This window comes from Nannobrachium achirus (genome assembly GCF_963921795.1).
Source record: "Nannobrachium achirus genome assembly, chromosome: 2".
Taxonomy (NCBI): domain Eukaryota; kingdom Metazoa; phylum Chordata; class Actinopteri; order Myctophiformes; family Myctophidae; genus Nannobrachium; species Nannobrachium achirus.
In genome coordinates this window covers 68,145,883-68,168,382 of record NC_137811.1, presented here as the reverse complement: position 1 = coordinate 68,168,382, position 22,500 = coordinate 68,145,883, and the positions used below count along the sequence as shown (strand labels likewise).

The 22,500-nt window shown below is 44.5% G+C and overlaps 2 protein-coding genes across 2 annotated transcripts in view; both read left to right on the top strand.

Annotated features, from left to right (window-relative positions):
- LOC308299987 (protein NDRG1-like) overlaps positions 1 to 5,130 on the top strand; it is a gene marked incomplete at both ends in the record, with an annotated part of 11,649 nt that extends 6,519 nt beyond the window's left edge. The window contains 6 exons of the mRNA XM_080743753.1: positions 2,273 to 2,329; positions 2,454 to 2,620; positions 3,580 to 3,679; positions 4,035 to 4,070; positions 4,274 to 4,325; positions 4,892 to 5,130. Of these exons, the coding sequence (XP_080599879.1) occupies positions 2,273 to 2,329; positions 2,454 to 2,620; positions 3,580 to 3,679; positions 4,035 to 4,070; positions 4,274 to 4,325; positions 4,892 to 5,130 (651 nt within the window). The remainder of the gene's footprint in view (positions 1 to 2,272; positions 2,330 to 2,453; positions 2,621 to 3,579; positions 3,680 to 4,034; positions 4,071 to 4,273; positions 4,326 to 4,891) is intronic.
- Positions 5,131 to 8,728: 3,598 nt separating this feature from the next.
- On the top strand, positions 8,729 to 22,424 carry LOC308299976 (protein NDRG1-like; the record flags this gene model as incomplete). Its single annotated transcript, XM_080743743.1, has 10 exons — positions 8,729 to 8,745; positions 9,606 to 9,668; positions 9,794 to 9,854; positions 10,054 to 10,140; positions 19,542 to 19,598; positions 19,723 to 19,889; positions 20,860 to 20,959; positions 21,330 to 21,365; positions 21,569 to 21,620; positions 22,186 to 22,424. 10 exons carry the CDS (start codon positions 8,729 to 8,731, stop codon positions 22,422 to 22,424), a joined length of 879 nt encoding a protein of 292 aa, XP_080599869.1.
- Between the last annotated feature and the right edge of the window lie 76 nt (positions 22,425 to 22,500).

Below are 22,500 nucleotides of genomic sequence, written 5' to 3'. Positions count from 1 at the left end.
CGCCTGGGGGGGGCGGAGTCCAGGGGCGGAAATAAATAAATAATTAATTACATAAATAATCAGTCTCGGAAACATAGTCGGGAAATAAATAAATAAATAATCAGTCTCGGAAACATAGTCGGGAAATAAATAATTAAACCAGTAAGACTCCCTAATATATACTGACTGCGTAGCGATTTGCGTGATTTTAGGGCAAAATCTGTAGGAGTAGTGTCCAAAAAGGGGTTTAAAAAAATCGGCCTGAAGGTGGCGCTACATGGGACAGATCCATGTTGATGACATGAGCGTAGAGCAAGTGTGTACCGATTTGTGTGATTTTAGGGCAAGATTTGTAGGAGCAGTGTCCAGAATGAGTTTTGGCCTCATGGTGGCGCTAGAAGAGGAGGGCCATGTGAGAATCGTAGTTTGGCAGGCAAGGACTGTGTGTGCCAAATTTGGCACGGATTGGGGCAGCGGTTGCAGAGATATGAGCAGGGCAAAAGTGTGACGGACAGACAGACAGCCGGTCGAGGTTTCGATAGGAACTGTGACCCGACGGTCGCAATTTATCAGTCAGTGGCGGCGCAGTTGGGCCTGGTGTGGAGACAGGGAAATAATTCATTCAATAAATAAAGCTCCTTTTAGTTGAGCTTGTACCAGTGAACTGTACTGTCATGAAACTTGTCGTAAAGTCTTCAATCAATCACTCGATAAAGGGGTCAATACAAACCCACATTTACCCAAAACAGCTGATCCACAAGCCCACATGCAGCCTTGTAGATCGGCTGTTTTTATTGTTTTATTTTTTAAATTGTTTCCCCCTGACTTAGTCTTTTCTAGGATCACCTTTTAGTTGACCTTGTACCAGTGAACTGTACTGTCAATGACACTGTACCTATGACAGTCCTATATCAATAATTCGTTCATTCATGAATGACTTCCCTGTGGAAATAAGCCAAAAACATTACTGGGATCTCCTTTTAGTTCATGTTTATTACGTATCTATCTATCTTCCTATCAACTGGTCACATGCATTCACATTGCACTGAACGCACGCAAGCACGCACGCACGCACGCCCGCTCAGCAGCTGGCTTTTTTTCTTTTTTCTTTTTTTTCACAGAGCTCCAGACTCAGACACCGAGGTCTCGGAGGGCACCCAAGCCGGACTGCGTGCTCTGGCAGCGGCCGCGAAGCGGCCGCGGCCGCCCCAACCCACTGGAGCTAGGTAGAGTCTGGTGAAATAAAACCAATCAGTAGGTCCCCATCAACAGATGTCGCTGTAGCCAAGGAATTCACACCCAGCCTGCTCACCTGACCAGGAAGTCCAACCAGTCTGTGTTGGAGAAACAACTAACTGCTGCTGCTGCCTCAAGGTAGGAATCACAGTATGTGTGTTCACTAACACTAATCATTGCTATAGAGTGCTTGTTCAGTAACAGTGTTAAACGGCTCTATATTGTGACAGGAATCCTTCCCACCGAGTGTTTGTTCACTAACAGTGTTACAGTGTGATATGAAAGAATCCACATGAGGGCAGTGTTTCCATTCTCAACTCACTGAGTTGAACAGAGGGCGGAACCCAATGCAAAAACAAGTCCTATTATTTAGAAAGGAGTCACGTCAATGTCAGCATTTTTTTTCTCTCTCTCTTTTTGGCAACATTATTTAAATCATTTTTTAAAATCATTTCACAATGTAAAAACAAAAATCATTTTGAGAAAAATGTAATGACCTATACACAGTATCTATAGGCTGTGTCTGTGTATATTCTGAGTGTAGATGTTGTTGTACTTTAACCACTTAAGCCCTGTGTCAGGGGTTCCCAAACTTTTTTGTCTCAGGGCACCCCATGAATATTTTTTTAATCCGAGGCACCCCTACATTATAATTTTCACTCCCAGCACCTTATATTTATAGCATATAGTCGTTGTCGGGTGGAAACCTTGTATGTCCAAAACCGTTTTGTATTTATCATCTATAAAATGTACTTGCGAGGCATTGTGTGCTTGTAGATCGGCTGTTTTCACTAGTTTAAATCATTTTTAAAATGATAAACACAAAACAAACGGTTTTGGACATGCATGGTTTCCACCCGAAAACAACGAAATATAACTCATGTAATTGTCCCACTGGCTTGTCACTTGCCATGATCTGAAATGGCAAATCTTTGAGTAGCGCGCAATGAGGGCCTCTCCCAACTCTATTTCCCGAGCTGAATCAGAGGCCCAGCACGTCCCTGGATACTCGAGTCTTTTGTGAACTGCATTTGTAACGTTGCTGTACTTATTCCAGATCACTGACTGGACGCACACGCTCACTGACTCCATCATCTCACACCTGTTCGGAAAGGTAAGCTTGACACCCGGCGAGTACGGTGCCCTTTGCTTTACCATAGCGACCGACCGCTTCATATTATTAGTTTCTTCTTTTCGTGATTTCCTTCTGTCTCTCTCTCTCTTTCTTGACTGTTCAGGATGAAATCCTGATCAACCTGGACCTGATCGCCACGTACCGCCACTACATCAACACGTCCATGAACCAGACCAACCTGGGACACTTCTGGCGCTCCTACAACAGCAGGCGAGCCCTGGACGTGGAGAGGCCCGTCCCTGAGGGAAACGTCAACGTCAGGACGCTCAAGTAAGTGAAGGTTTAAAAAAATAAACATGTTGTCACCAAACGACCATGTCATGAACATACTCCTTGACTCATTTTCAGACATGTGCACACATAGACATCAAACTGCCATTTTACCGGTCAGTAAAAGTGCCCTATCCAGACGATGAATGCAGTTTTCACTATGTGGTGAAAGAAATGCAAATGCCCCTCTTTCCATGCCATAATCTGAAGGCAGCATTCAAGAGAATTGCCTTGTCTACACTCTCCTGAACTTGAATGCAGCATCGTATGTTGAGAGAATTGCCCTCTCTGTGTAGAAATACATTGCCATATGCCACATCTCCAGTATTCACTTGATTGATTATGCTTAGTTTAGTGTGGTATCAAGTGCAGAAAATAGCCGACCTTCAAGTTCACAATTTGTTGCACGAGCTTGGAGGTCTGCTATTTTCTATATTTTCACCAAAAGGCCCTTTTAGAAATGTCAGCCCCTGCCTCTCTAACATTCTCTGCACGTCCCTGCTCATTTTGACTCACTGACTTTTTCCGTTGACCGATATCCCCGAGGGGTCTGGCACCAAATCTCCTCACCACAGAATAGTGACGCCAGGCATCACATCACATCACATCACATCACATCACATCACATCACATCACATCGCATAAAATCCCATCTAACGTCCAGTTGACAGGTTAGATTAGAATAACATTTACGATAAACTGCCTGTCTCTCTCACTCATCAATCAATACTCACTCATCAATCAATATATCTATCTAGAGTAATCTATCTGCCACACTCTCTTTGAAGCTCGCCGAGTCCATTTCATAGGACATTTAGCAGCTATATAAATTATAGCAGCCATATAAATGAAAACAAACATGAATTGACTATTCAGACTTTTCTGTTTGTCCGTCCATGCCCACAGTATCTGTATGCAGTGTCTGACCTCTCTGTCTGTATGTCTGTCTGTCTGTTTAGGTGCACCACTCTTCTGGTAGTTGGCGACAGCTCCCCAGCCGTGGAGGACGTTGTCGACTGTAACTCCAAACTCAACCCCACCAGGTCCACACTGCTGAAGGTACATTATAACCCACTGAAACACAATCTGACTGACACTGATCCATGGGCTGACTCTCTGGCACTGCAAAAAAGAAAAAGAAATAAAAGATTCAACTAATTAGACATCGGTTCTCTAAATACCATTGACCATTATCAGATATACATCCACCACCAAAGATGCGATCACCTGTTGCACCTCTCACCTCTCCAAACAGTATCCTGCAAACTGTTGCATGCCATTAGAAAACGCTGTTGTTTATATACTGACTAATGTTTGCATGTCAAAGCAATAGACCAATTACTACTATTACTATAGGTAATTATTGGTAAACATAAGACAACATAAGACATAAAGCCCTTCTCTGTCCCCCCAGATGTCAGACTGTGGAGGACAACCTCAAGTGGATCAGGTAGGCTTAACCACCTCTATGTCAACATGCTTGGATGTTTTGAGGTTTCTGGACTGCAAATTTGTGAATATAATGTAGTGACAAACAGTGTGCAATTTGAACATCTGTTTCATAAAATAACATGAGCATTATTAGAAACCTGCTTCCTGAGTTTGATGACAAGCAGATCATGACTGTAATGTAATGTTTCTCTCTGTCCACAGCCAGCCAAAATGATTGAAGCCTTGAAATACTTCATCCAGGGCATGGGATACAGTACGTATCTATTCAAAACAGTTGTTTTACTCAACCTAGTACACTAGCAGTATAACAATTATACAAAACACAATACCAATTGGTACCAAGGCGAGATATAATGAACCGAAGTTAAGTTTACTAACTTTTTGTGCATAGTTTATGCTAGCCTATATTAAATACCAATCTGGTGCTACTAGTAACTACAAATGACTGACCTCTCCTCCAGAGGTCATCGTCGTGTTGGCTTGTGGTGGACATTTTTGTCAAAATATCTATTTTTGCCACAGACATACAAAAAAGATTGAGAGAAAAGGAGATAGCCCTGAAAGACTATAACAGGTCTATACCCTATACGGGGCCATTTGGTTCTATTTGTACTCACTCGAGTTATGGTGGTGCTTGAACATTTCCGGGCTGAAAATGAATCCCAATCCGACCATGCTCCATAGACACATGATTAAAACAGAAAAAGTACAAAACTATGGCACCACCTCTTAGAATTTGCCACGGACATGGCCAAGTCTTTGCCACGGACATGTCCGTGTGAACAGACATCTTGATGAACCCTGCTGTCCCTCCCACAGTGTCCAGCACCAGTATGACCAGGCTGAGGTCTGCGTCGGGTTCCAGCGTGGCGTCTTACGACAGCGGCAGGACCCGGCTGCACTCCTCCGACGGCAGGAGCCGCCTGCTGTCCGACGGCCGCAGACAGAGGCTGCAGTCGGACGAGCAGCGAGGGCGCTCGCACACCGACGCCTCCATGGACAGCGTCAGCCACATGATCGTCCCCGTCACCACCAAGACCCCTGGGCTCGCCTGCTAGAGCCACATCGTCCCTGTCACCACCAAGACCCCTGGGCTCGCCTGCTAGAGCCCAGGTGGAGCGTGGCCATATCCAGGGGCGTCACACCAAATTCTGGGCCCTGGGTACAAGGATTCACTGCGGGCCCCCCCATGAATGTTAACTATTGAAAAATAGCAGATATACAAGCTCACAGCGCGGCACCGAGTGCCGCGCTGCGAGCTTGTAGATCTGCTATTTTTGAAAAATCGTGAAAATGTGTGCCAAGAAACCTATGTTTCCATGTCAGTGATGCTCAAACTTTTTCACGTGAAGGACCCCCCCCCATCTCAAAATATTTAGTTCCAGGGACCCCCCAGAAGCAAAATTTTAGTTACAAATGTTCACTTAAAAAAATACATATATTCAAAGATTTGCGCACATTTTCACGACTTTTCAAAAATAGCAGATCTACAAGCTCGCAGCGCGGCACTCGGTGCCGCGCTGTGAGCTTGTATATCTGCTATTTTTTAATAGCTAAAGTTACTAGGGCCCCTCCACCTTGGGCCCTGGTAACTCAGTCCCACTTTCCTACCCCTTGTGACGCCCCTGGCCATATCTCCACGTAACATTTGTTCGACATCCCAGTAGTTCGACGCTGGTGAATGTTAACCTGGTGAACGCTACTCTGCCTAAACCTAACCCTAACCTCAGTAAAACTATGCCTAAACCTTACCCTAAAACCTAAGCCTAAGCCTGACCCTTGGTCGAACAAATGCGACGTGGAAATATCGAGGTTTGATCAGAGCAGAGTTTCTCAAACATTTTCATTTGACACACTCTGTTTTGTTTATTTTCTACATTATCTCTGGGACCCCAAACATCACTGTAAAGATTCTCATACTTCATTGCTTTCCTAAAACCTCAATCTATCCTCTTGTTTTATTGTCATTATAATGTTGTCTGTCTGGCTGTGCTGTCCCTCCTGCCATGTCTCTTTTATACCTCCTCCTGTCCTCTCATCCCTGTTGTTATCCTGTATTCTGTCAATCCTTTATCTATAAGATCCACACAGCTAAATCCTAAGGGTTGATGTAGTCTAATCATGATTTAACAAGTGTAAAAGCGGCCTGTTTCTTTTTTACAGTGTATCTAGTGTTCCAGCTTTTATATGCCCTCTCCTCAGGGAATATTATCAGAATACCTGTCAAAGCTGGGAATAAATTCCTTACCAAACGATTTCTTCACCAATGTGTTCGTAAAGGTGTCTAGGTAACATATCTAACAAAGTTTGAAATTCAAAATCCTTAAGGAGAATCTTTGACAGCCAGGGTAACTTTAGGTCTCATTCACTTACTAAAGACTCCCAAAGAAATTTGCTTTAAGTGGGATGTGAGGGGTCTGACTAGGTGTTTTTAATTATTCTGAATCCATTGCAAGCATTTGTTTTGCACGAAAAACATTCCTTGGGCTAAATATGGACCCCACAAAACTGTGAAAAGTGATCACTCATCACTAAACCATCGTTTTGTGGGGTCCACTTTTAGCCCAAGAATGTTTTCGTGCAAAACAAATGCTTGCAATGGATTCAGAATAATTAAAAACACCTAGTCAGACCCCTCTCACATCCCACTTAAAGCAGATTTTTTGGGAGTCTCTTTTTCCTTTATAGTAAATTGTATAGCAAGTGAATGAGACCTAAAGTTACCCTAGCTGTCAAAGATTCTCCTTATGGATTTTGAATTTCAAACCTTTACGAACACATTGGTGAAGAAATTGTTTGGTAAGGAATTTATTCCCAGGTTTTATTAATATCCCCTGACTATCTCCTCTCCTCTCCTCTCCTCTCCTCTCCTCTCCTCTCCTCTCCTCTCCTCTCCTCTCCTCTCCCCTCCCCTCCCTTCCCCTCTTCTCTATTCTCCTTTTCTTTCCTTTCCTCCCACTCTTCTCCTCTCCTCCCATCCTCTCTCCTCTTCGCCTCTCTCCCCCTCTGCACTCCTCACTTCTTCTCTCCTTTACTCTCCTCTAGTCTTCTCTCCTCCTGTCGTCTCATCTTTTCCTCTCCTCTCCCCTTCTCTCCTTTCCTATATTCTCCTGTCCTGTCCTGTCCTGTCCTGTCCTGTCCTGTCCTGTCCTGTCCTCTCCTCTCCTCTCCTCTCCTCTCCTCTCCTCTCCTCTCCTCTCCTCTCCTCTCCTGTCCTCTCCTCTCCTCTCCTCTCCTCTCCTGTCCTGTCCTGTCCTGTCCTGTCCTGTCCTCTCCTCTCCTCTCCTCTCCTCTCCTGTCCTCTCCTCTCCTCTCCTCTCCTCTCCTCTCCTCTCCTCTCCTCTCCTCTCCTCTCCTCTCCCCTCCCCTCCTCTCTTGTACTGTATTAACTATCTAATGGTATATTCACTATACTGGGAGGTTTAATGTTAATGCTATATATAATGATCCTATGTTTTTAAATGAATGTACCGGTATTTTCAGGAAAAGGCTACATGAAGCTCATTAGCGTTTGTAACTTAGGAATGTGTGTTAAATACATTCAGTTATAAAACTAAAATAGAGCTGTTTTCCAGAGCCAATGTGTACTAATTTATGCTAAATGTATTTAGCAATTCATATCTGATGTGACAATATATTATGTGAATAAACTTTTAATAAACAGCAAGCGGTGTTTCCTACACTGTTAATAAAATGTGCTTAAAGATACAGTGTATTATGTTTACTATGCTATTCATGTTCACTACACTGTAAATAATCATATTTCATTGGTAAAACACTTTAAAAAGAGCAATGTGCTTAAAAAGAACCCATGGAGACTCCGATGGAAGCTCGTCTGAGGACGACTGAGAGAGAGAGAGATGATGAATGTAAACGAGTTGAACAAACTACTGTACAACATTGCACAATGTAAAACACTCCCCAGCACCTTGTAAAAGAGTGGGTGCTATACTGCTTACGTGTAAATACCAACACACGCACGCCGCACACACACACACGTCACACACACACACACACACACACACACGCACACTTATTCTGAGTAGTAGTGTTTACACACGTCTTTCCTATTTCTTAGGCTAGTTTTTGATAGGTTTGTTGCATATTTGCTTTTCGTAAAAATATGCTTTCTCATGCAAATAAAGCCCCCTTGGATAGGGGGTTAAAGGCATAACAACCTGAACACCTGCATCCAGGCACCTGCACACATAGACATCAAAGGGGGCTTGAGCCCCTGCCCTTTTATCCATCAGCAAAAAGTGCCCTCTCTCCAGAGTCCTGACCATGAATGCATCTTTTTTTTTACTACGATGAAAGAAACACATTGAAATGCCCCCTTTCCTTGCCATACCTGAAGGCAGCATTCAAGAGAATGCCTTGTCCACAATCTATTTCAATTATGTCACACGCACATGTAGGCACAGGGGCGCTCAGACCAGCTTTATGGTTTCAAATCATACATTTGTTTGTTTCATTTTAGGTTTACTAATGGATGACATTTCTGTTGGACAGAAAGCCAGAAACCTCTTATCTCCATATTCTAGATGTATTTGTTTTGGTAAATGAATGCCCTACTCGATCATACTACAGCTTCTCACAAACGCATCAAAAGTAGCAGATCTACAAGCTCGAAACGAGAAACCGAAGAATGCCATAATGCTGAAAAGGGTAGGGTAATAGACTGCTTGACATGTAAAAATTAAGATGGTTTAATATTAGTCTGATTTAGTCTATTTGTTGCACATTTTTTATTGTAGTTTTATTTAACTTGTTTCTTTTCATGACATTTATTTTCTCCCTGTTTTCCTTAGTTTTAGTTAACTATAATAATCCCTGACACACACACACACAATCTGAACAAGAACGTCTGTCTGTCTGTCTGTCTGTCTGTCTGTCTGTCTGTCTGTCTGTCTGTCTGTCTGTCTGTCTGTCTGTCTGTCTGTCTGTCTGTCTGTCTGTCTGTCTGTCTGTCTGTCTGCTGGGTCAGTAGTCTGTCTGTCTGTCTGTCTGTCTGTCTGTCTGTCTGTCTGTCTGTCTGTCTGTCTGTCTGTCTGTCTGTCAGTACCCTGTCTGCTGGGTCAGTAGTCTGTCTGTCTGTCTGTCTGTCTGTCTGTCTGTCTGTCTGTCTGTCTGTCTGTCTGTCTGTCTGTCTGTCTGTCTGACAGCATGTAACATAAATGTACAAAGCATGAATCTGAAACATTGCCATACATAGTTGTTTACATTTTTGCGAGGAAGTGCGATGCCACTTTATTCTTATGTGGATCCAGGGACCACCAGGGGTCCAAATGGACCCTTACGGATCCATTTGGTTCCATTTGTACACTCTCAAATTTACAGTTAATTGTGGATTTTTTTTTACCTTGTAGATTGGTGTCCCAGAGATTAAAATAAATGGTATCAAAATGGGATCTAATGCATATTAAAGTGGGGTTCCCGGAAACGAAAAAGGTTGAGAATCACTGATCCATTGGATAATTATCCTACATTATATGGGGTTGTTGTGACGTTTTTGACCTTTGACCCCTCTCAGGTATGCCTACCCCACCATGGACCAGCTGTCAGAAGGCCTGACCACTGTGCTCAAACACTACGGGTGAGAAGACACACTTCAAAGCATTCTGACCAGTAGGACTGGCCATCCAGTCCCGTTTGTAATGCCAGTTATGAAAAATCATCAAATCCATGTGCAATACTAACTTCCTGTGTTGACCTTTGCAGGTTTCGCAGTGTGATCGGGTTGGGAGTCGGAGCAGGGGCCAACGTCCTGGCCAAGTTCGCTGTAAGTTCCTGTTTGGTCTCTAAAATCGAGATAAAAAAATAATAATAATACATTTAATAACACATGACACATTTAAACAAAAACAAAATGTCCACCCTGACCTATTTCTGTGTGTGTGTGTGTGTGTGTGTGTGTGTGTGTGTGTGTGTGTGTGTGTGTGTGTGTGTGTGTGTGTGTGTGTGTGTGTGTGTGCGTGCAGCTGAACCATCCTGACCTGGTGGAGGGTTTGGTTTTGATCAACATCAACGCAAACGCAGAAACATTTATAGACACCATGACACACAAGGTCAGTTTTTTTTGTCTTTATCTATGTGATTGCGTGTGTGTGTGTGTGTGTGTGTGTGTGTGTGTGTGTGTGTGTGTGTGTGTGTGTGTGTGTGTGTGTGTGTGTGTGTGTGTGTGTGTGTGTGTGTGCGTGCGCGCCTGCATGCGTCGCTATTGTGCTCTGCACCATGCATGATTCATTCAACATCCAGAATGTACAAACTACACAGCATGTCGGGTTATGTTACACTGCAGATTTCTTTGCAAATATTCCCAAACCTTGTTTATCATTGGGAACCAGAGAGGAGAACTCATCACTATATGATTGGCCTAGAGTCATCCCTTATTTACATAATATCACCCATCTAGGGTATGTTCCAAAGAGACATCACGTTTAACACTAAACATGGATGACTTATCCACTGAAACCCTATACTGCATTGACTGGAGTCCTCCCTTTTTTCTCTCTACAATAAATCGCTTCGCCTCATGCCAACACCTTCCTTCAGCCATTGTTTAATCACGACATCTTGTGAATCGTAGCTATGGTCCTTTTAGATACTCGCAGGGACGTGCTGGCCATTGGGAAAAGCGGGACAACTCCCGAACGGCCGGTTCATTATCGGTCGGTCCAGGCCGGGCCATTAGGAAAAAATGAAACTGTTTGCACAAAAGTAAAAATGTTACTGTTTGCACAAAAAGTAGTGAAAACAGCAGATCTACAGTGCGAGGCGTTGTGTGCTTGTAGATCGGCTGTTTTGACTAGTTTAAATCATTTTTTTATTTTTTTTGGACATACACAGTGGCGAAACTAGCCCCCGGTGTGCCCCGATGCGAGATTTTCACCAAGTGCCCCACAACAACAACAACAACAACAACAACAACCACCTTTTTTCTACAGCGCAAATGCAGACAGCGCAAATGCGGGACACCAGGCTCCAACAGAAGACATCTACACACTCGCCATCTAATTCATGACAATATGTAGCCCAACCAAGTAGTGTCTCACTGTCTCCATCTCTCTCTGGTGCTAATGAACTCTTATATGGCACTCCAACACAACAACTCTGACATTAGTCTTCACACTACAAACATCACCACGCCGTTTTTCCAAAACAGCATTATAAATATCATCCATTAAGACAACTAGGCCTACATTAATGACAGCACACAGTTTAATTGACAGTGATGCATCACTGCAAACCAGCATTATTTATATTAATTACTTAACTCACCTGCTAAAGTAAGGTGGATGACAACAACAAGACCAGTTGGGCACGTTTTGTTCCATATTCCACAGTGTCTTGGTTTTAGAGAGCATGGCAAATATTAACTGTTCCCCAAAGTCGTGTGTTGAAACTTTATATTCCATAATGCCCGAGAGTGTTGTTTTTACTTCAGAAGTTCAGAACGTCTCTTCAGCCTGTGTTCCGTCAGCAGCATTAAGGGGCCCTGTCATAGCTTCCTGTCATACCAGTGGACATTTCAAAACAAGAGTCATTGTATTGGATATTTGTAAAGTGATCATTCAACACATGTTTTATTTTGAAATGGTAGCAGCCTACTACAGGAAATAGATGCAACAGATCAGGACAGAAGCGGCTCCGTCTGTATACATTGTTATTATTAGATTTTTTTTTTCTCCTCCACCTGCGTGTGCCCCTGGACGTCACGGGCCCTAATGCGCATGCGTCGGCTGCGTCAGCGGTAGTTACGCATATCATATGGAAACTAGAAAATATTGTTCCTTCGAAACAATTGTGGGCTCGCTTCAAGCCAGAAAACAATGTCTATAAAAGTACAAAATGTCAAGATCGCAGGCAGTGCTCTCTTTGACGTTACTGAAATTAGCTGCATGCATGATTTGAGGCATTTTGTTCCAAAAATGTGTTATGCAAAAGTTGACCCGCTGGTGGCGCTATAACAGGCCAATGTGAGAAGGGAGGCATCTGTTCCTTGACCTAGTGGGAATGTGCTTGCAAGATTTCACGCATATCGCAGGCTGTATTCATGAATTAATTAAAAAATAAAGTGTGCATGCGTGTGTGCGTGCGTGAATGAATGAATAAATAATAAAGTGTGCGTGCGTGCGTGCGTGCACGTGCGTTCGCTCGCACGCACGCACGCACGCACGCACGCACGCACGCACGCACGCACGCACGCACGCACGCACGCACGCACGCACGCACGCACGCACGCAAGCACGCACACACGTGTGTGCATGTGCACTTTATTTATTTATTCATTCATTCATTGAATGAATGCGTTCGTGGAACGAATGCTCACTACGGTCATCTGTATTTTTTAAGCCCTGGGAAACCCACCTTAACGCCCTCATTAGCATAATGTATGCAAGCATAATGTATGCGCAACACGCCCACACGCATTTCCAAACCATGCACCAGCCCCAATTTTCATACGTCGACTAAGCTCCTCCCCTTCATTTACATACGGTCGTCTGCATTTTTTACGCGCTGGGAAACCCACCTTAACGCCCTCATTAGCATAATGTATGCAAGCATAATGTATGCGAACCATACCCAAACGCATTTCCAAACCATGCCCCGCCCCCAATTTGCATACGTCGACTAAGCTCCTCCCCTTCATTTACATACGGTCATCTAAATTTTTTACGCGCTGGGAAACCTACCTTAACACCCTCATTAGCATAATGTATGCGAGCATAATGTATGCGAACCACACCCAAACGCATTTCCAAACCATGCCCCGCCCCAATTTTCATACGTCGACTAAGCTCCTCCCCTTCATTTACATACGGTCGTCTGCATTTTTTACGCGCTGGGAAACCCACCTTAACGCCATCATTAGCATAATGTATGCGAGCATAATGTCTGCAAACCACGCCCACACGAATTTCCAAACCATGCCCCGCCCCCAATTTGCATACGTCGCCTAAGCTCCTCCCCTTCATTTACATACGGTCGTCTGCATATTTTACGCGCTGGGAAACGCCACTTAACAGCCTCATTAGCATAATTTATGCGAACCACACACACACACATTTCCAAACCATGCACCGCCCCCAATTTTCATACGTCGACTAAGCTCCTCCCCTTCATTTACATACGGTCGTCTGCATTTTTTACGCGCTGGGAAACCCACCTTAACGCCATCATTAGCATAATGTATGCGAGCATAATGTCTGCAAACCACGCCCACACGCATTTCCAAACCATGCCCCGCCCCCAATTTGCATACGTCGCCTAAGCTCCTCCCCTTCATTTACATACGGTCGTCTGCATATTTTACGCGCTGGGAAACGCCACTTAACAGCCTCATTAGCATAATTTATGCGAACCACACACACACACATTTCCAAACCATGCACCGCCCCCAATTTTCATACGTCGACTAAGCTCCTCCCCTTCATTTACATACGGTCGTCTGCATTTTTTACGCGCTGGGAAACCCACCTTAACGCCCTCATTAGCATAATGTATGCGAGCATAATGTATGCGAACCATACCCAAACGCATTTCCAAACCATGCCCCGCCCCCAATTTGCATACGTCGACTAAGCTCCTCCCCTTCATTTACATACGGTCGTCTACATATTTTACGCGCTGGGAAACGCCACTTAACAGCCTCATTAGCATAATTTATGCGAACCACACACACACACATTTCCAAACCATGCACCGCCCCCAATTTTCATACGTCGACTAAGCTCCTCCCCTTCATTTACATACGGTCGTCTGCATTTTTTACGCGCTGGGAAACCCACCTTAACGCCATCATTAGCATAATGTATGCGAGCATAATGTCTGCAAACCACGCCCACACGCATTTCCAAACCATGCCGCGCCCCCAATTTGCATACGTCGCCTAAGCTCCTCCCCTTCATTTACATACGGTCGTCTGCATATTTTACGCGCTGGGAAACGCCACTTAACAGCCTCATTAGCATAATTTATGCGAACCACACACACACACATTTCCAAACCATGCACCGCCCCCAATTTTCATACGTCGACTAAGCTCCTCCCCTTCATTTACATACGGTCGTCTGCATTTTTTACGCGCTGGGAAACCCACCTTAACGCCCTCATTAGCATAATGTATGCGAGCATAATGTATGCGAACCATACCCAAACGCATTTCCAAACCATGCCCCGCCCCCAATTGGCATACGTCGACTAAGCTCCTCCCCTTCATTTACATACGGTCGTCTACATATTTTACGCGCTGGGAAACGCCACTTAACAGCCTCATTAGCATAATTTATGCGAACCACACACACACACATTTCCAAACCATGCACCGCCCCCAATTTTCATACGTCGACTAAGCTCCTCCCCTTCATTTACATACGGTCGTCTGCATTTTTTACGCGCTGGGAAACCCACCTTAACGCCCTCATTAGCATAATGTATGCGAGCATAATGTATGCGAACCACACCCAAACGCATTTCCAAACCATGCCCCGCCCCCAATTTGCATACGTCGACTAAGCTCCTCCCCTTCATTTACATACGGTCGTCTACATATTTTACGCGCTGGGAAACGCCACTTAACAGCCTCATTAGCATAATTTATGCGAACCACACACACACACATTTCCAAACCATGCACCGCCCCCAATTTTCATACGTCGACTAAGCTCCTCCCCTTCATTTACATACGGTCGTCTGCATTTTTTACGCGCTGGGAAACCCACCTTAACGCCCTCATTAGCATAATGTATGCGAGCATAATGTATGCGAACCATACCCAAACGCATTTCCAAACCATGCCCCGCCCCCAATTGGCATACGTCGACTAAGCTCCTCCCCTTCATTTACATACGGTCGTCTACATATTTTACGCGCTGGGAAACGCCACTTAACAGCCTCATTAGCATAATTTATGCGAACCACACACACACACATTTCCAAACCATGCACCGCCCCCAATTTTCATACGTCGACTAAGCTCCTCCCCTTCATTTACATACGGTCGTCTGCATTTTTTACGCGCTGGGAAACCCACCTTAACGCCCTCATTAGCATAATGTATGCGAGCATAATGTATGCGAACCACACCCAAACGCATTTCCAAACCATGCCCCGCCCCCAATTTGCATACGTCGACTAAGCTCCTCCCCTTCATTTACATACGGTCGTCTACATATTTTACGCGCTGGGAAACGCCACTTAACAGCCTCATTAGCATAATTTATGCGAACCACACACACACACATTTCCAAACCATGCACCGCCCCCAATTTTCATACGTCGACTAAGCTCCTCCCCTTCATTTACATACGGTCGTCTGCATTTTTTACGCGCTGGGAAACCCACCTTAACGCCATCATTAGCATAATGTATGCGAGCATAATGTCTGCAAACCACGCCCACACGCATTTCCAAACCATGCCGCGCCCCCAATTTGCATACGTCGCCTAAGCTCCTCCCCTTCAATTACATACGGTCGTCTGCATATTTTACGCGCTGGGAAACGCCACTTAACAGCCTCATTAGCATAATTTATGCGAACCACACACACACACATTTCCAAACCATGCACCGCCCCCAATTTTCATACGTCGACTAAGCTCCTCCCCTTCATTTACATACGGTCGTCTGCATTTTTTACGCGCTGGGAAACCCACCTTAACGCCCTCATTAGCATAATGTATGCGAGCATAATGTATGCGAACCATACCCAAACGCATTTCCAAACCATGCCCCGCCCCCAATTGGCATACGTCGACTAAGCTCCTCCCCTTCATTTACATACGGTCGTCTACATATTTTACGCGCTGGGAAACGCCACTTAACAGCCTCATTAGCATAATTTATGCGAACCACACACACACACATTTCCAAACCATGCACCGCCCCCAATTTTCATACGTCGACTAAGCTCCTCCCCTTCATTTACATACGGTCGTCTGCATTTTTTACGCGCTGGGAAACCCACCTTAACGCCCTCATTAGCATAATGTATGCGAGCATAATGTATGCGAACCATACCCAAACGCATTTCCAAACCATGCCCCGCCCCCAATTTGCATACGTCAACTAAGCTCCTCCCCTTCATTTACATACGGTCGTCTAAATTTTTTACGCGCTGGGAAACGCCACTTAACAGCCTCATTTACATAATTAATGCAGACCACACCCCGACCTCATTTACATAATTAATGCAGCCTCATTTACATAATAATCAGGCTCGCCGCCCCGCACGCGATGACACCCTCGGGGACCCCCGCTATTTAATTATGTATTTATTTAGAAGGAAGGAAGGAAGGAAGGAAGGAGAAGGAAGGAAGAAAGAAAGAAAGAAAGAAAGAAAGAAAAGGAAGGAAGGAAGGAAATGAATTTGCCTAAATTTACGGGGTTCTTAACGAGGAGGCAGTTAATTAATTAATTAATTAATTTTAATTGAGGCGCACACGCACGCACGCACCACGCCCACACGCATTTCCAAACCATGCCCCGCCCCCCCATTTGCATAAGTCGGCTTAATTTACATAATTAATGCATGCGACGCCCACAAAACTCATTACGTTAGGCCCACTTGTTAAGTCAGAGTCCTCCCTCTTGTTGAAACCACGCCCACTCGTTAATAGCAGATCTACAAGCTCACAACGCGTCTTGATGCGACGCGTTGTGAGCGTGTAGTTGAAACCACGCCCACTCGTTAAGTTCGACTCCACCCCTTGTATTTGCGTGTAATTACCCCGTCAGCGCGGTGACGAGAACGCTTGTCATGCGGCCTCATTTACAGGAAGGAAGGAAGGAAGGAAGGAAGAAAGAAAGAAAGAAAGAATTTGCCTAAATGTGTGGGGTTCTTAACGAGGAGGCAGTAATTACGCACGCACGCACGCATGCATGCATGCATGCACACACACACACACACACACACACACACACACTTTCTTTGTTTATTTATTTATTTATTCATGTGTTCGTTCATTCATTATATATTTATTTATTTATTTATTTATTTAAATACTCTGTTGCTAGTATCCACAACTTTCCAACATCCCATAATGCATTGCGCAGAAAGTTGGATGGAGCTTCCGTGAGCTTGTATGTGGTATTTAATACCAGTAACACGAGAAGCCAGAAAGCGAGTTTGGAGACGGTAGCACGCTGCAAACCGGAGTTATGGCTCTTTAAAGCCCAGCCGATCGATAGGCAGACGCCTGGGGGGGGCGGAGTCCAGGGGCGGAAATAAATAAATAATTAATTACATAAATAATCAGTCTCGGAAACATAGTCGGGAAATAAATAAATAAATAATCAGTCTCGGAAACATAGTCGGGAAATAAATAATTAAACCAGTAAGACTCCCTAATATATACTGACTGCGTAGCGATTTGCGTGATTTTAGGGCAAAATCTGTAGGAGTAGTGTCCAAAAAGGGGTTTAAAAAAATCGGCCTGAAGGTGGCGCTACATGGGACAGATCCATGTTGATGACATGAGCGTAGAGCAAGTGTGTACCGATTTGTGTGATTTTAGGGCAAGATTTGTAGGAGCAGTGTCCAGAATGAGTTTTGGCCTCATGGTGGCGCTAGAAGAGGAGGGCCATGTGAGAATCGTAGTTTGGCAGGCAAGGACTGTGTGTGCCAAATTTGGCACGGATTGGGGCAGCGGTTGCAGAGATATGAGCAGGGCAAAAGTGTGACGGACAGACAGACAGCCGGTCGAGGTTTCGATAGGAACTGCGACCCGACGGTCGCAATTTATCAGTCAGTGGCGGCGCAGTTGGGCCTGGTGTGGAGACAGGGAAATAATTCATTCAATAAATAAAGCTCCTTTTAGTTGAGCTTGTACCAGTGAACTGTACTGTCATGAAACTTGTCGTAAAGTCTTCAATCAATCACTCGATAAAGGGGTCAATACAAACCCACATTTACCCAAAACAGCTGATCCACAAGCCCACATGCAGCCTTGTAGATCGGCTGTTTTTATTGTTTTATTTTTTAAATTGTTTCCCCCTGACTTAGTCTTTTCTAGGATCACCTTTTAGTTGACCTTGTACCAGTGAACTGTACTGTCAATGACACTGTACCTATGACAGTCCTATATCAATAATTCGTTCATTCATGAATGACTTCCCTGTGGAAATAAGCCAAAAACATTACTGGGATCTCCTTTTAGTTCATGTTTATTACGTATCTATCTATCTTCCTATCAACTGGTCACATGCATTCACATTGCACTGAACGCACGCAAGCACGCACGCACGCACGCCCGCTCAGCAGCTGGCTTTTTTTCTTTTTTCTTTTTTTTCACAGAGCTCCAGACTCAGACACCGAGGTCTCGGAGGGCACCCAAGCCGGACTGCGTGCTCTGGCAGCGGCCGCGAAGCGGCCGCGGCCGCCCCAACCCACTGGAGCTAGGTAGAGTCTGGTGAAATAAAACCAATCAGTAGGTCCCCATCAACAGATGTCGCTGTAGCCAAGGAATTCACACCCAGCCTGCTCACCTGACCAGGAAGTCCAACCAGTCTGTGTTGGAGAAACAACTAACTGCTGCTGCTGCCTCAAGGTAGGAATCACAGTATGTGTGTTCACTAACACTAATCATTGCTATAGAGTGCTTGTTCAGTAACAGTGTTAAACGGCTCTATATTGTGACAGGAATCCTTCCCACCGAGTGTTTGTTCACTAACAGTGTTACAGTGTGATATGAAAGAATCCACATGAGGGCAGTGTTTCCATTCTCAACTCACTGAGTTGAACAGAGGGCGGAACCCAATGCAAAAACAAGTCCTATTATTTAGAAAGGAGTCACGTCAATGTCAGCATTTTTTTTTCTCTCTCTCTTTTTGGCAACATTATTTAAATCATTTTTTAAAATCATTTCACAATGTAAAAACAAAAATCATTTTGAGAAAAATGTAATGACCTATACACAGTATCTATAGGCTGTGTCTGTGTATATTCTGAGTGTAGATGTTGTTGTACTTTAACCACTTAAGCCCTGTGTCAGGGGTTCCCAAACTTTTTTGTCTCAGGGCACCCCATGAATATTTTTTTAATCCGAGGCACCCCTACATTATAATTTTCACTCCCAGCACCTTATATTTATAGCATATAGTCGTTGTCGGGTGGAAACCTTGTATGTCCAAAACCGTTTTGTATTTATCATCTATAAAATGTACTTGCGAGGCATTGTGTGCTTGTAGATCGGCTGTTTTCACTAGTTTAAATCATTTTTAAAATGATAAACACAAAACAAACGGTTTTGGACATGCATGGTTTCCACCCGAAAACAACGAAATATAACTCATGTAATTGTCCCACTGGCTTGTCACTTGCCATGATCTGAAATGGCAAATCTTTGAGTAGCGCGCAATGAGGGCCTCTCCCAACTCTATTTCCCGAGCTGAATCAGAGGCCCAGCACGTCCCTGGATACTCGAGTCTTTTGTGAACTGCATTTGTAACGTTGCTGTACTTATTCCAGATCACTGACTGGACGCACACGCTCACTGACTCCATCATCTCACACCTGTTCGGAAAGGTAAGCTTGACACCCGGCGAGTACGGTGCCCTTTGCTTTACCATAGCGACCGACCGCTTCATATTATTAGTTTCTTCTTTTCGTGATTTCCTTCTGTCTCTCTCTCTCTTTCTTGACTGTTCAGGATGAAATCCTGATCAACCTGGACCTGATCGCCACGTACCGCCACTACATCAACACGTCCATGAACCAGACCAACCTGGGACACTTCTGGCGCTCCTACAACAGCAGGCGAGCCCTGGACGTGGAGAGGCCCGTCCCTGAGGGAAACGTCAACGTCAGGACGCTCAAGTAAGTGAAGGTTTAAAAAAAATAAACATGTTGTCACCAAACGACCATGTCATGAAAATACTCCTTGACTCATTTTCAGGCACGTGCACACATAGACATCAAACTGCCATTTTACCGGTCAGTAAAAGTGCCCTATCCAGACGATGAATGCAGTTTTCACTATGTGGTGAAAGAAATGCAAATGCCCCTCTTTCCATGCCATAATCTGAAGGCAGCATTCAAGAGAATTGCCTTGTCTAAACTCTCCTGAACTTGAATGCAGCATCGTATGTTGAGAGAATTGCCCTCTCTGTGTAGAAATACATGCCATACGCCACATCTCCAGTATTCACTTGATTGATTATGCTTAGTTTAGTGTGGTATCAAGTGCAGAAAATAGCCGACCTTCAAGTTCACCATTTTTTTGCACGAGCTTGGAGGTCTGCTATTTTCTATATTTTCACCAATAGGCCCTTTTAGAAATGTCAGCCCCTGCCTCTCTAACATTCTCTGCACGTCCCTGCTCATTTTGACTCACTGACTTTTTCCGTTGACCGATATCCCGAGGGGTCTGACACCAAATCTCTTCACCACAGAATAGTGACGCCAGGCATCACATCACATCACATCACATCACATCACATCACATCACATCACATCACATCGCATAAAATCCCATCTAACATCCAGTTGACAGGTTAGATTAGAATAACATTACGATAAACTGCCAGTCTCTCTCACTCATCAATCAATATACTCACTCATCAATCAATATATCTATCTAGACTAGAGTAATCTGTCTGCCACACTCTCTTTGAAGCTCGCCGAGTCCATTTCATAGGACATTTAGCAGCTATATAAATTATAGCAGCCATATAAATGAAAACAAACATGAATTGACTATTCAGACTTTTCTGTTTGTCCGTCCATGCCCACAGTATCTGTATGCAGTGTCTGACCTCTCTGTCTGTATGTCTGTCTGTCTGTTTAGGTGCACCACTCTTCTCGTAGTTGGCGACAGCTCCCCAGCCGTGGAGGACGTTGTCGACTGTAACTCCAAACTCAACCCCACCAGGTCCACACTGCTGAAGGTACATTATAACCCACTGAAACACAACACTGATTCATGGGCTGACTCTCTGGCAGCAGCTGTATGCGGGTTTGCACTGCAAAAAAGAAAAAGAAATAAAAGATTCAACTAATTAGACATCGGTTCTCTAAATACCATTGACCATTATCAGATATACATCCACCACCAAAGATGCGATCACCTGTTGCACCTCTCACCTCTCCAAACTGTATCCTGTTGCAAACTGTTGCATGCCATTAGAAAACGCTGTTGTTTATATACTGACTAATGTTTGCATGTCAAAGCAATAGACCAATTACTACTATTACTATAGGTAATTATTGGTAAACATAAGACAACATAAGACATAAAGCCCTTCTCTGTCCCCCCAGATGTCAGACTGTGGAGGACAACCTCAAGTGGACCAGGTAGGCTTAACCACCTCTATGTCAACATGCTTGGATGTTTTGAGGTTTCTGGACTGCACATTTGTGAATATAATGTAGTGACAAACAGTGTGCAATTTGAACATCTGTTTCATAAAATAACATGAGCATTATTAGAAACCTGCTTCCTGAGTTTGATGACAAGCAGATCATGACTGTAATGTAATGTTTCTCTCTGTCCACAGCCAGCCAAAATGATTGAAGCCTTGAAATACTTCATCCAGGGCATGGGATACAGTACGTATCTATTCAAAACAGTTGTTTTACTCAACCTAGTACACTAGCAGTATAACAATTATACAAAACACAATACCAATTGGTACCAAGGCGAGATATAATGAACCGAAGTTAAGTTTACTAACTTTTTGTGCATAGTTTATGCTAGCCTATATTAAATACCAATCTGGTGCTACTAGTAACTACAAATGACTGACCTCTCCTCCAGAGGTCATCGCCGTGTTGGCTTGTGGTGGACATTTTTGTCAAAATATCTATTTTTGCCACAGACATACAAAAAAGATTGAGAGAAAAGGAGATAGCCCTGAAAGACTATAACAGGTCTATACCCTATACGGGGCCATTTGGTTCTATTTGTACTCACTCGAGTTATGGTGGTGCTTGAAAATTTCCGGGCTGAAAATGAATCCCAATCCGACCATGCTCCATAGACACATATTAAAACAGAAAAAGTACAAAACTATGGCACCACCTCTTAGAATTTGCCACGGACATGGCCAAGTCTTTGCCACGGACATGTCCGTGTGAACAGACATCTTGATGAACCCTGCTGTCCCTCCCACAGTGTCCAGCACCAGTATGACCAGGCTGAGGTCTGCGTCGGGTTCCAGCGTGGCGTCTTACGACAGCGGCAGGACCCGGCTGCACTCCTCCGACGGCAGGAGCCGCCTGCTGTCCGACGGCCGCAGACAGAGGCTGCAGTCGGACGAGCAGAGAGGGCGCTCGCACACCGACGCCTCCATGGACAGCGTCAGCCACATGATCGTCCCCGTCACCACCAAGACCCCTGGGCTCGCCTGCTAGAGCCACATCGTCCCTGTCACCACCAAGACCCCTGGGCTCGCCTGCTAGAGCCACATCGTCCCTGTCACCACCAAGA